Below are 14,698 nucleotides of genomic sequence, written 5' to 3'. Positions count from 1 at the left end.
TTATATAAACCAAGTTCCTTTTTCCAGGGACATCATCACTTCCTTAGACGTCTTAAATCAAAAGAGACCTTCCTTTTGTTGCATTAAGAACACAATCATTGGAGAATCCAACCGTTCTCTTAGCAAACCGATCTTATGAAGTTAGGGTAGAGAGCCCTTTACCCCTCCAAAAAACCCGCTTTTCGATCCGTTTGCCAGTCCAACCACAACTGAACTAAACTAGAGTCTCCAACCATTCATAAGTCTCTATGATCAAAGTGCGTGCCAAGCAGTGTTCCCTCTAAGCTGAGTTAGTGTGAGCTAGCTCACAGATTTTTAGCCTTCTGCTCACACGTTTTCGGCCTAGCTCAAGAAGGATGGCTCCAGAGCAAACTAATTTCTGCAGTAGCCAAATCGCTTGCTCACAACTTTAATGCCAGGAGCTCACAAGGTAAAACTTTTGCTCACAAGACTCCACAGCTTAGAGGGAACATTGGTGCCAAGTACTGTCCCTTTAAAAATATAGCTGCTTTTAGTACAGATCCAGGTCACTGCTCCATTTTAGCCACCAGAGGGCCAACGATTCACTTTAAAGACAGAGTCTATTATTAGGTCACATGACCTAGCTTTCCACTGTTCTCCTTCCTGAAGAAAGCATTGGTCCCGCCTCCCTCCTCGCCTCTCCTCGCCATCTTTTGGGGATGTTTACATTCACCGAGAAAGAATGCCAAAGTCTCTAAGGTCAGTTTAAATGCTCAGCTTTCTTTCAGAAAAACTCTCTGCTACAGTCCATCGCCACAATTTGATCAGTCCCTCCAATCATGATTTCGCATGTACTTAAAATGTCGGGATATAGGGTGTCCCCTCCCCCCCGCTTATTCACGATAGGAGGCAGGCACTACCAATACAGAAGACTACCATTTGGCCTCAGCACGGCACCGTGTGTCTTCACCAAGACTATGGTGGTGGTGGTGGCACACCTTCACCTCTGTGGCTTGACGGTATTCCCGTAACTTGACGACTGGCTTGTGGTCGCATCTTCCAGGGATCTCCTCACATGCCAGGTATCTCAGGCCCTAGATGTCCTTCGAGGCCTTGGTCTCCGGGTCAACCACAAGAAGTCTCTGTCACGATGCGGGGAATCTCAAATGCGGGAGTTTCCGGCATTGAGACCTCATCCCCAGCAGCACTTAGATCCTCTGCTGGGGCCGCTTGTTTGCGCTCAGTGGGAGCCGCTTTTTCGTAGTCAGCAGGAGCCATGACAGTTGCAGCTGATTCCTCGTCAGAGAGTACAGTTCATAGGGGCGATACTGGACTCCAAGGAAGGTAAGGCCTTCCTGCCCATGGACAGAGCTTTCACTCTAACTGCCCTTGCGAAACAAATCTAACTCCAGGAAACATCGTCTGCTTTACAGATTCAACTCCTGTTGGGTTTCATGGCAGCCACAACTGCAGTCCTTCGCTTTGCAAGATTACATATGCGTTCACTCCAGCTCTGGTTCCTTTGGCACTTCAAGCCCCTAAGAATGTCTTAAGCGGTTCGTCTCTCTCCATCACAGGAAGCACACGACTCCCTTCTCTGGTGGACTCTAGTGGACAACCTGATGCAAGGTGTCCTTTTTCGTTCCCCCACTCCTGGCCTGACTCTCACAACCGATGCTTCACTTTGGGGATGGGGAGCCCACCTCAACGGCCTCTCCATAGGTCACAAGTGGGATGTTTTGACCTCGAGAAACCATATAAATTATCTGGAACTTCTCGCTATCAAACTGGCCCTCCAATCTTTCCAGCCGCTTCTCAAGGGACAATGTGTGTCCGTATTGACAATACAACAGCCCTCAGCTACATCAGGCAGGGTGGAATGGTCTCCCACAGTCTCTGCCGTCTGACGTTGGAACTTTGGGGCTGGTGCATACCCCTGCACATTCATCCCATTGCCTCGCACATCGCTGGCAGTGCCAATGTGCATGCGGACTTGCTCAGCAGGGGTCTCTCTCAACGTCATGACTGGGAGCTGAACTGGCCTTACCTACGTCCTGTGTTCCAGAAGTGGGGTACACCTCACATAGATGTGTTTGCCACCCGGGACAACGCAAAGTGCAGCCTCTCCTGTTGCAGAGGGGCGCAGGATCCCAAGGCCTTGGGAGACGGGCTCCTTTACCCATGGAACAACAAGTTTCTATACATGTTCCCTCCTCTGCCATTGTTGTTAAGAACAATCCAAAAACGTATGGGGGTTCACACGAGGTGCATCCTCATTGCCCCCTGATGGCCGAGGCAACCTTGGTTCGCCAACCTACTCTCATTGACCAGGGCTCGTCATCCTCTCCCTCAGGTGCCAGATCTGCTCCTGGCGGAGGGAGGAGCTTTCCTGTTCCACAAGGTCCACAAGCTCAAGCTGACAGCTTATCTAGTGGACGCATGACTTTTTCAAATAGAGTCAATAATGTATTACTTAATGCCAGGAAGGACTCTACGAGACGTTCCTACAATTGGAAGTGGTCTTGCTTTTTGGCCTTTTTACAACCCTCTCATGTGCCTCCGGTTTCTGTCACACTTGACTGGATCCTAGAATTTCTCCTCTCACTGGCAGACAAAGGCCTCTCACACTCCTCAATCAGAGTGTATTTGTCAGCGATTTCTGCCTACCTTTCCGGTATCAACGGTTTTCCCATTTTTTCTCACCCGGTCTCAAACAGGTTCCTCAAAGGTCTCCACTTATATTCACCGATCCATGCGCCGATACCCTTGTGGGACTTGCTGCTGCTATTACGCCATCTAACGGGGAATCCTTTTGAGCCTATGGCAACTTGTGAACTCAAACTTGCAGCCTGGAAAACTGCATTTCTTGTTGCCATTACCTCAGCCAGGAGGGTGAGCGAACTAGTGGCCTTTCGTCATGATCCACCTTTCCTTGTCTTCCTGCAGGACGGAGTGAGATTGCTGCCTGACATCTCTTTCCTGCCTAAGGTGGTCTCTGAGTTCCACCTCTCCTCGGAGATCTTATTACCTAACTTCTTCCCTAACCCGGAAGACAACCAACAGCGTCTCCTCCACACTCTGGATGTAAAGAGGATGCTACTTTTTTACCGAAATAGGACACGTACGAGTAGGAGGGACAATAACTTATTTGTCTCCTACTCCACTTACTCTATGGGACGAAAGATCTCAGCACAATGTCTCTCCAAATGGATTGTCGATACTATTAAGCTGTGCTACCTGCTGGCTAAATGCCCGTTGCCTTTGCCCTTGCGAGCGCACTCCATGAGATCCGTGGCTATGTCCACAGCTTTCTTGAAGAGTGCTTCCCTGTCGGCGATCTGCGGGGCTGCGACATGGTCTACTCCGAACACTTTCATCAAGCACTACGCTGTTGATGTTTGTGACCTCCACAGAGTGGACCTTGGTCGTCTAGTTCTATCGTCGACAGAGCATTGAAGTTGCAACAGCTCCCACCTCCAGGTGAGCCACTGCTTTTCAATCTCCCATGGGTGTGATGCACAGAGACCACGAAGAAGATAAACAGGTTGCTTACCTGTAACTGATGATCTTTGAGTCGTCATCTGTGCAGTCACACCACCCACCCATCCTTCCCCACTGCTGTCGCTTCAGTACTTTCTCTTGTTATTGACATGACAGTGGTCAGAAGGAACTGGTGGGATTTCCGCGCCCCTTGAGCATGCACAGTGGGGTTCCCGCGCATGCCTGGGGGAAGGGCGCGAAAATCCCTTTGTGAGCTTTGTATATCACTGATTCGGATCAGCGCAGGCGCATAATCCCATGGGTGTGACTGCACAGATGACCACTCAAAGAACTGTCCTGTATACCTCTAATTCTTTATGATTCTCTGGCTTTATAGAAATCCAAAATGCTGAGCACATTATACAATTAGCTAGTTGTGTATAACAAAGCTGCAGTCTGCAAAAAAATATTAGCTGAATGAGCTTATTAAATTAAAAAGTTTAGTTATTCCTTTCTATTTCAGCTACAAGTATCTTCTCTTCTAACAACACCACAAATATCAACTACTTTGTTTCCAGTTTTTGAACTTCATTCAGTAGCTGGATCAAGCGGTAAATATTTTCATGTTATTTTTTTTTAATGTGGGTAACTAGTTAATAAGCCATTTGTTCTCCAGTATTTATTATGGCTTCATATTTATTGATTTAGATGTTTAGCCAGTCATTTCTTTAGGATGTAGGGCAGGGTTCAACAAATCCCAGGCACCAGGTTGCCATAGTACCTAGGAATTACATTGAGGTGCCTAATATTTTCAGCAGTCATTTTATTTTAGTGTCTCTCAACAATTCTCAGTGGAAATATGAAGTGCTGGATCCAACCAGTTTTTCCACTGGTGAAAAATGGTGGAAGGGGTCTCTTTTGACCATTAAAATTTCTATGTTTAGGATCATGGCAGCTGCATGGACAAAAGCCATGCAGCTGTTATGAGAAGAATTGGCCAAGATTGACAAAAAAAAAAAGCTGGCTGGATCCAACCCAAAGTTCATTTTTCATTTTTCATCAAGATGTTTTGTTGTACGGCATAAAAATAAATGTTAATGAAATTCTTGTCATTGCTTGTTTGTATGTAACCTTAACATTACACTATTCAGTGGTGGTGGATGGATTTATTTGTTAACCAGTTGCCCAATATAGTGACCCACTATTCAATTAAGTAGAGCTTTTGAGAGCAATCGTGGAATTCTGAAAACTGGAGAAGAGGTTAGGCTAAGGTTAAAAGTTAGCATTTTGGTTTGGGGATGGCAGCCAGGGTTACCTCTATATTTACCGTATTTTTTGGACCATAAGACGCACCTGACCTTAAGACGCACCTAGTTTTTAAAGGAGGAAAACAGGGAAAAAAATATTCTGAACCTTTGGTCCATAAGACGCACTCACTTTTCCTCCCACTTTTTTTGGAAGAAAAAGTGAGTCTTATGGTCCAAAAAATACGGTATTTATATGCTAAAATAGTCCTCTTATAGCTTTAATAAAGTTATGGGAAACTGTGAAGAGTTTAGGGTTAGGTTTTAAGATAAACAATCAAGAGAAAATGTGGTCATTAATATGAAACCCTGAATGATGAAAAATTAGCCTGGCTCATACATTTTTAGACCAGATCCTACAGCCCAACAAAATTCATCAAAGCCTGGTGTAGGATAGTTTCCAGTGTTTAAAAAAAAATACAAGGAAACCATGACAATGCATAATAGAAAAATCACTAATAGAATATAGATTAAAATCATTTTATCTGCAGTCTGCCCCCCTTCTCCCAACTCTGCCAAATCCTAGTCTCTAAAAGCCAAACTATATTTAAAATTCTTGATGCTTCTGGAGTAGATGGGGCTTGCTGCAAGTCTCCAATGACAAAGAGTGCTATAGTTATATTTAGTATTTATTAAACGTTTATTTCATCTTTTCATCCTAAGGCAGCTTATAGTACTTTACACATTATTTAACATAAGCCATAAAAAGTAAAATAACATTTAAAACTATATATTTTTAATAAAAACAGGTCCATGTTGAATATGCAATGCAGCTGCAAGTGCATTTGCTCCTTCATTCCTGATTGGACATACTAGCTTTACCATCATTGCTGCCACCCTTAGTGGCCTTGATGGAGGGGACATTATCCTTTGCTTCAGCTTCCATTTTCTTGGCTTTCAAAGCTGCAAAATGTAGTTTTTCCATGAAATCTAGAATTTCACTAGAGACCATCCAACTGATACAGTCATGAGGGAACACAGTCTGGGAATTGTCAAAGTATGTTATCAGACAGTCAAAGCCTTCCTCATTAGACATATTGTGAGGGCAGATAACCATCTGGGATGTAATCGGGCACAAATTCAGGATCTTCTGGCACACTTAGATGCTCAACTGCTTCTGACATCATATTGTTCTCCCAGTCCACATTGTACTGCTAAATGGACATACAATCCTGTGAGTACATTTGGTACAGAAAGTGAGTTACCCAGCAAACAACTTCAATGTCCTGGTTGCAGTCACTCATCTCCAGTCTGATAATGAGTGAGTCCCATTTCTCTCTAGATCACTGTCAAGCTTTACTTTGAAGAAAGGGTTGATAGTTGTATCTGGCTATGTCCTGAAGACTCTGTACTGATACAGATGGGTCCCTCTACTTAAATACCTCAACAGTGCTTCTTTGCCTCATCATTTTCCAGTTCTGCTTCTCAGGATCAGAAGCTACATCCTTATATAAGAACATAAGAGAAGCTAATGTTGGATCAGCCCAATGGTCCATCCAGTCCAACACTCTGTCACACAGTGTCAAAAATACCAGATACCATCAGGAGGTCCAGCAGTGGGGCCAGGATACTAGAAGCCCTCCCACTGTTCCCCCCCCAAACACCAAGAATACAGAGTATCACTTGCTGCAGATGGAGAGTTCCTATCTATACCCTGTGGCTAAGAGCCACTGATGGACCTCTACTTCATATGTTTATCCAGTTCCCTCTTGAAGCCGTCCATGCTTGTAGCCACCACCACCTCCTGTGGCAGTGAATTCCATGTGTTAATCACTCTTTGGGTGAAGAAGTACTTCCTTTTATCCGTTCTAACCTGACTGCTCAGCAATTTCATTGGGTGCCCACAAGTTCTTGTATTGTGAGAAAGGGAGAAAAGTACTTCTTTGTCAACCTGCTCTATCCCATGTATAATCTTGTAAACCTCGATCATGTCACCCCTCAGTCATCGTTTCTCCAAGCTAAAGAGCCCCAAGCGCTTTAACCTTTCTTCATAGGGAAAGGGTTCCATTTATCATTCTAGTTGCCCTTTTCTGCACTTTTTCCAATGCTATAATATCCTTTTTTGGTGTGGTGACCAGAACTGTACCCAGTATTCCAAATGAGGTCGCACCATCGATTTATACAGGGGCATTATGATACTGGCTGATTTGTTTTCAATTCCCTTCCTAATAATCCCCAGCATAGCGTTGGTCTTTTTTATTGCAGTTGCACACTGTCTCGACATTTTCAGTGAGTTATATACTATGACTCCAAGATCTCTCTCTTGATCAGTCTCCGCCCATTTGGACCCCATCAGCGTGTATTTATAGTTAGGATTTTTGGCCCCAATGTGCATTACTTTGCACTTGACCACATTGAACCCTATTTGCCACGTTGACGCCCAGTCACTCATCCTCGACAGATCCCTTTGGAGTGCCTCACATTCCTCCCTGGTTCTCACTGCCCTGAACAATTCAGTGTCATTCGCAAATCTAGCCACTTCACAGCTTACTCCCAACTCCAAATCATTAATGAACAAGTTAAAAAGCATTGGACCCAGTACTGAGCCCTGTGGTACCCCACTGCTTACCACCGTCTACTGTGGCTTGTGATGCTTTGCTTCTGATTCATCCCATGTTGCCTCAGAACAGCTTGTTTATTTCTTCCATGCATTTCACCTATTATGGAGCTTTTCAGTTCATCTTTGATCCTATTCTCTTCCTACAAGAATGTGCTAGTGAGGACTGACATCTGTTTGTAGTCACTGGTGTGAAACCTTTGGAAATTGGACCACATGGAACTGAAGTGACTCCTGTCTGTACTAGATGTTAATACAGAGCTCTTCCATTTTCTGGGCATGTTAAATCCATTGACCAGCATGGAGAGGAGGCTCTTCTGCCTTTGCATTTCTCAGTGCCTTTCTGTAACTGGGAAAGCAGCTATTGATACCCATCAAAGACTTTTTGTTTCACCAGTGTAACAGAAAGAAATGCTGAAGAAAAGACTCCATCAGAGCAGGTGGAACACTCCTGTCTTGTCTCATGAGTGGGTCTGTGTCTCTTGGCTTTCAAAGCTGCAAAATGTAGTTTTTCCATGAAATCTAGAATTTCACTAGAGACCATCCAACTGATACAGTCATGAGGGAACACAGTCTGGGCTTATCATTTGTTTCTGGCTACAGTTTGGTGTCACTTGCCATAGTATAAGGACAGCAACAACCATGAATATTGGTTTTTCCCCATTCCTTTGCTTTCTGGAGTTGGAATATACAAATGTAGCACAGATTATACATTTAAGAATGGGATGACATTAGAAGGCAGCAGTCATTGGTATGTTAGTTTCAAGATGTTTAAAGAACAGGGACAATGTGCTTTTAATGACCATCTCCTATTGCAAAGTGGCCATATTGCAAAGGGGTGTGGCAAAGGGGCTGTAATTTCCTAGCAGCCATTTAACTACTGTAAAAGGAAAAGGTTTAGGATCATCTGTGTATTCATGGTGCCTTCATCTACATGCCCATACTATCTTCTCAGTAGTTTCATATGCACATTAAACAAAAAGATGGTAGGAGGCAAAGAAGGTGAAACACTGCATAAAGAAGGTCCAGAGTAGATTAAATCAACAACTCATCACCTCCTTTTGAGAACATACCACTATGAATGAATGGAACTATTGAAGTAATCCTATGCAAGCTAATCAGGTCCTGTGGTTCCAGCATCAGTGACTGATTGTTTCCATGTTTGTAGGCGTAGCTAGGAGATGCTACGATTGTCTGGCAGCCAGAAGTGCTAGCTCTTTAGAGTTAGCTGTGATTGAGTGGATTGAAACTTTAGTATTTAGGGGGATTGCCCAATCTGTCTGCATACCCATTGTATAAGTTTCAGATTCAAGCTCTGTACTTCATAGAGTGAAAAGGTAGTTTTCATGGGCCGTAAAGCAGACTGTCTAGCTGTGCTTGGAGGTTATGTGACCTTTACAAGAAAAGTGAGATTGAAAACAGAATTGAAAATAATAAATTAATAAACAGCAAAACTATTCATGACCTGTGAGGGGACAAATAATCTATTCTGAATAATCTGAATGGCAGTATCTGGAGCAGCATTTTGTGTGTGTGTTTGTTACTGTTTGCCTCCTGTTTGCCTCCTATTGGCAAGGGAGATACCATATTTATTTTATTTGCAGAATAAGGGTACAGAGAACACCATGAGAATTGCTTGTAAATGAGTGGTCAGCAGACTGGGGCACCCTCTTACAAGAAGATATCCAGCTTCCTTCATGATACATTAGTATTTAACCGCAAACAGAGCTACTTATTAGCAACACCAAATGGAATTTAGCTCTTTAATGATTTTTACAATACAGCCTGGATGTGGGCATGTAGTAGCACTGTGTGGAAAAACAGGTTAATTGTTCCTATTGTGTCCTGGGGCTTATCCCAGGAAAAACAGAATGATGCAGGGTCACACTTAAAAGTAGATGAATAGGTACCACTTTGGTGGGAAAGTAACAGCGTTCCGTGTGCCTTGGTGTTTAGTCATGCTGGCCACATGACCACAGAAACGTCTTTGGACAGTGCTGGCTACTCGGCTTGGAAACGGAGATGAGCACCACTCCCTAGAGTTGGATGCGACTGGCTTTTGAGCAAGGGAAACCTTTACCTAGTCACTGGATAGCCTGCATAAACTTTAGTTGATTGGAAATGTAAGCATTTTATAACCTAATAATTACTTGACCTTTAATCTATAATCATTAGAGTCAGAAGAGGAGTACTATGATGCTCCAACTAGTCCTGTGGAAGACTTACCATTTTTTGAAGCACCGTTGGGATCCTTGAGGAGGACTGGTAGTGTGAAAAAAAAGCCACTAAGGCGAGAATCCATGAAGAATATGACTGACTTCCAGCTAAGATTTGAAATATCTGAGGTACTTCATGTATTTTACCTTCTACTATAGAAATCTTACTTACGTTTCTGTTCATGAAAGTACAGTAAATTTCTTCAGATGATTATTTCTTCAGCATGAAACTGTCATATTTCCATATTATTCAAGATCTAAGAATTCACAGTACAATTCATTCTAAAATTGTTACTGCTCTGTCAGAGAAGCCTTACTTGCTTATTACATTTTTTTAAAAAAATGTATGAGCTCATAATAAAATTGGAGCTCATAATAAAGACAGAAAAATGTAAGAAAGCTGGAAATAAATGTCATCTGCTTGGCAATAATATCTTGCTTTTAAATAATATCTTTAAATAATATCTTGTTTTTAAATGCTAGATCAGTTTCAGACAAAACAGTAACCATCCAGGATTTAATTTTGGATGAGAAGCCTAGCCTGGTTGTTTTGGGGGACTTCGACATCATTGCCAAGGCTACCTTGTAAGAAGTGGCCAGAATTTCATGGTCTCTATGACAAGCATTGGCCTGTTTCAGGTAATAACAGGCCTGACACGTGCAGGTCAAACTCTTGATCTGCTCTGGACAGGAAAAAGGTGGTCTGATGGTAGGATTGAAGATGGTCCCCTTGTCATGAACAGATCACTACTTGCTGGGATTTAGTCTTACAGGGATACCAAGACTCTGCAGGGGTGAAGGATCAATTAAGATAATCCACCCATGTAGCTTGATGGATTAAACTGGTTTTCAGTTGACTTCTGAAATGAGGAAATGACTTGGGCAATTGACACAATCACTCCTTGGAACCCTCTCTCAAGTTTAAGAGCCTGGGCAGCCCCTTGGTTTACTAAAAGGCTGCAGATGATGAAAAGACAAGGAAGACAGCTAAAGAGATGGTGGAGAAATACGCTGGACAAATCCAACAAAGCTAGAGTTCATATTAAAGCCTACTCCATGGTGATGATGGCAGCATAGAAACAATATTTCTCTGTCACCTTTGTATCTGCACAATGTAGACCTATATGTGATCAGGGGCCAATTGGGTTTTGGCCTACAGGAGGAGGGATAGTACTTTGCAGTACACTGTGATCACTTTTCCAACACTTTGTGGTGGCTTCCTGACTGTTATAGAAGGATCATGAGATATACTGGACAGTATCATATTGAAAAATGGTTTTTTAGCTTTGCTGTCACTTTTTACATTTATAAGAACTGTCTATCCTTAAGCAGTTTTGTAGGTTTGGTTTACCATAACAATGTTATCTTTACATTTAGGTGTCACTTCAGGTGTGTCGTCTTGCTGGAGGTGTCGAAAAGCCAATCCTTCATCTAGAGATTTTAAAATTAGGCACTGAACTTAAGCTAAGAACATACGACATGACTGCTACTGCTTTTCTTAGTGAGATTTGCTTAATATGTCCAGAGTACAAAGGTAAGCATATACATGTTTTAAACTAACAATTGATTTATAAGTCCAGGGCGTTAATTTCAGGTTTCAGACAAATCTGGGGTGGGAGGTAGTATTCACAGTAAAGTTCAAAGCCCTGGTTTTGAAAATATTCAGGTTAAAATGGCAAAAAAATGTATAGTTGGGGTTGCATCTAAACCAGCAAACGATGGTTAGTGCTTGTCCTCCAAACCAGAGTTGGAAACCATCAAAGAATGGTTTCCAATTATGATTTGGAGGACAAGCACAAGCCATAGTTTGCTGGTTTGGACATAAAACTGAACTATTGTTTGCTGAGAAGGCAAGGGCCGAGGAGGACAGAATGTATGATGGAACATAAAACTATGGTTTTGCATTATGATTTATCTGGAACACCGTCTTAGGTTGCAACTGGCCAAGAGAAAAATGCCCTGTTCCTTTAGAAGTTTAATGGGATGTTACTTACATTTATGCCATGAAAAGCTTCATCTACCAATTTCCACACATTAAATCTCTATTAATGGATCTGGGCCTCCAGTTGGATAAACAGGTGGCAGTGATGACACCTTTTGCCAGCTTCATCTGGTGAGTCAGGTGTGGCTCTTCATGGGCAGGAAAGATCTTGCCACTGTGATGCAAGCCATGATAACATCAAATTTAGATTGCTGCAATGCCTTATATCAACTGCCTGGCTGCATGAGTATAAACATAACAGTCATGGTGGCACTATGGTAGGGGAGGGCATCCCAAGCCATGGCAGATTCTGCCTTCAGCTCGTACAGTGTGCAGTATTTCAGCCTTTAGCTATCTTCTAGACTTTTACACTACTATATACTGTTCAGCAGTTGTACAAATGTTAAATCTATATTTATGGGGGGGATAGATTTGTCCCAGCCCCTGTGATATTTTCTGTGGGTATGGGCTGCTATATAAATGTTTTCTAACAAATGACTGTTGGATGGGCTGAGGTCACCTGTGGGGTCAGCACAATTCCATATTTCATGTTTAAATTAAAGATTAGTTTTGTAAATTGCCTTTTGCCAATCCTTGCTGTGGTTGTTTTTGTTGAAATCTAATGGTTTTCATAATTTAAAGACAATTTTACTGTTCTCAGACATGGAGCTATATTGGACTAGGGGCTGGATTGAAAGGCCAGCACAGGGCACTTCTGTGAGTGGAGAGAGGGGTGAATTTCACTGACCCCATCCCCTCCTTTGCCCTCCATGCTATTCCTGAAGGTCCCCTATCTGCCAGGTGCAGCATTTCAAGGAACTGCACTCAGTTACAGTGGGAAGTTGGAGGTGGAGCAGTTCTGTTCCATCAGCAGAACTCTACCAACTTCTAAGATTTGAAACAAAAAGCTTGCAAAAGTAATTTCTTATTTATTTATGTTATTTCTATTCTGCCTCTTTAGAGTCCTATGGTGGATAATATACTACACGAGTATCATGAGAGCCTAATTTTTCCAGTATATACTTAAGTATACAACCATTTTCTTTCAAAAATAACTTACAATGTGTATGTCATTAGATTATATTTTTTATTTATTAGATGATCAAAACAAGCCACTTTATATCATTACAACACTGGATAATTCAACAGATGATCTTCTAGCACTTGAATATGTAAAGGTAAGGAAAAAGAGGCTTAAAAAATCCTGCCAAGATACTTTAAATTTGTTTAAAATGTAGTGGCTTGTAAATGTTTAGCTGAAGTTTACTGTCTAGAATGCTAGTGTAACTCCAGATATGCCCTTTGCTGATATTTCAGGGATGTCAGACTGATAATGAAGTAGACATTCAAGTCTGTTGAAGAGCAACTTGTAAAACAGTGGTATAATATCCAAACAAATAGCAAGGAACATATAGTAAAATAATTTATCTGTAAAGTTTTGATATAGCTATGTTATATATTATATTTCTTATACTGCATTTGTACAATTTAATTGGTTTTTCTGCCCTCTGAGAACAGGCGGACATTAATGCCCCAGAACTGAAAACTACCTATAAGAATGTTCTACAGTTGATAAAGGTAATAAATATTGTCTTTTTCTGTATTATTATTGTATACTGGAGGTTCATTTCAAACAAATTCTTACTAGGTTTATTTTCCTGTTAGGTGAATTTGTCTTCTTTAGATGTACATTTACATACAGAAGCACTCCTGAGTACTATGAATTTCTTAAATAATCTTCTGCCAAAACAAGAGGCAAGTACAACAGAGATCATTCAGGAAAAAGAAGAAAAGAGGGAAGTTCTTAAGAAATTAAGTAAGTTCCTTCAGTCTCAAATTCTTGCTTTGCTAACTTCATTCCAAACTAATTTTAGATGTGAGTCTCTTGAAAACAGCTTAATAGTTTTCATTTCCAGGAAGCTCAGGATGGTTGTACAAATATTTCTACCAATATATAGAACTAGAGTAATGCTCATATGCCCACACTGTCATCTGAGAAATGAAGATTGTTGTGTATGTAGTAGAAAAAGGAAAAGAAAATGGAACTTAATGGCACAATAAGTTATCTTGTGATTGATAGCACTAACATTGCTGTTAATGAGGCTATAGACTGCAGACATCTTTTGGTGGGAGGGGATTATTTGCAACTGCAAGTACATGTTGTATGTTTTTAATTGTGATATTATGGATTGTGATTTGTTAGTCATCTTGAGCCTTGAGGAAAGCTGGGATATAAATATTTATAATTAATAAAAAGTTATTAGGAGAATTGAAATTTTGTGGTAGTTATGGAAATTCTGCTGATCCAATAATACATTTTGGCAAAAGCGACAGTCCCTATTTTGCATTGGAACCCTACTATGAGTAGAGGATTAGAAAGCACAAATTGATTGAGTCCTAAGAACATAAGCCCTGCTGGATCAGAGTGATGGTCGTTCTAGTCCTGCATTGTATCTCACATAGTGGTCACCCAGTTCTTCTGGCTGGCCAACAACAGTGCATAAAGGCTGAACCCTTCCCCTCATGTTGCCTCCTGGCTCTGGGATTCAGAGGCTTAGTGCCTCTGAATGTGGAGGCACACCTCAGTCACCATGGCTAGTAGCCACTGATAGACTTGTCCTCCCTGAATCTATTTAATCCCCTTTTAAAGTTATTTATTCCTGTGGCCATCACTACATCCTCTGGCAGTGAATTCCACATTTTAATCACTCTCCTTGTTAACCCTCAAGAACCTACTGCCCATCAGTTTCATTGGATACCCTCAAGTTCTAGTATTTTGGGAGAGTTGTGTAAGATCCAGCAGTAAATTTCAGTTAATGGAAAAAGGGAGATAGAATTTGACAAAAAATCCTTATCTCCCACTGCAATTTGCTTGTCATGTTGATTATTCCTGATCAGGCCCCAGACCCGAGGATCAGAACATCCACATAGAGGGGCTAGGGAGAGTTGGGAGATTTTTATATAGATTTGGGAAGCATCCAGGTTTGCAGAAAAATCTGAAATTTTAAAAAAGAACCACAGTAGGGAGTTAAAGCCACTCAAAATAATAGAAGTGGTGTCTTTAATTTATCAAGAATTCTACAGAGATCTCACAAGATTACATAATAAGACCTCTGCTGCTATTTTGGAAGTTGCTAGGCAACTGGCTTCCATGCTGTCTTTTTAACTGGGGGGGGTTAAAATTAGGAGGATGGAAGGT

At 41.7% G+C, this 14,698-nt stretch overlaps 1 protein-coding gene across 1 annotated transcript in view; it reads left to right on the top strand.

The window, feature by feature from the left end:
• VPS13A (vacuolar protein sorting 13 homolog A (S. cerevisiae)) overlaps nt 1–14,698 on the top strand; it is a gene marked incomplete at its 5' end in the record, with an annotated part of 218,593 nt that overhangs the window by 78,094 nt on the left and 125,801 nt on the right. The window contains 6 exons of the mRNA XM_015412948.1: nt 3,965–4,052; nt 9,478–9,647; nt 10,896–11,052; nt 12,598–12,677; nt 13,018–13,077; nt 13,165–13,315. Of these exons, the coding sequence (XP_015268434.1) occupies nt 3,965–4,052; nt 9,478–9,647; nt 10,896–11,052; nt 12,598–12,677; nt 13,018–13,077; nt 13,165–13,315 (706 nt within the window). The remainder of the gene's footprint in view (nt 1–3,964; nt 4,053–9,477; nt 9,648–10,895; nt 11,053–12,597; nt 12,678–13,017; nt 13,078–13,164; nt 13,316–14,698) is intronic.

This window comes from Gekko japonicus, unplaced genomic scaffold, assembly GCF_001447785.1.
Source record: "Gekko japonicus isolate JY-2015 unplaced genomic scaffold, Gekko_japonicus_V1.1 scaffold1971, whole genome shotgun sequence".
Taxonomy (NCBI): domain Eukaryota; kingdom Metazoa; phylum Chordata; class Lepidosauria; order Squamata; family Gekkonidae; genus Gekko; species Gekko japonicus.
Note: the sequence above shows the minus strand (reverse complement) of the source record. Positions and strands in the feature narration are given on the sequence as shown.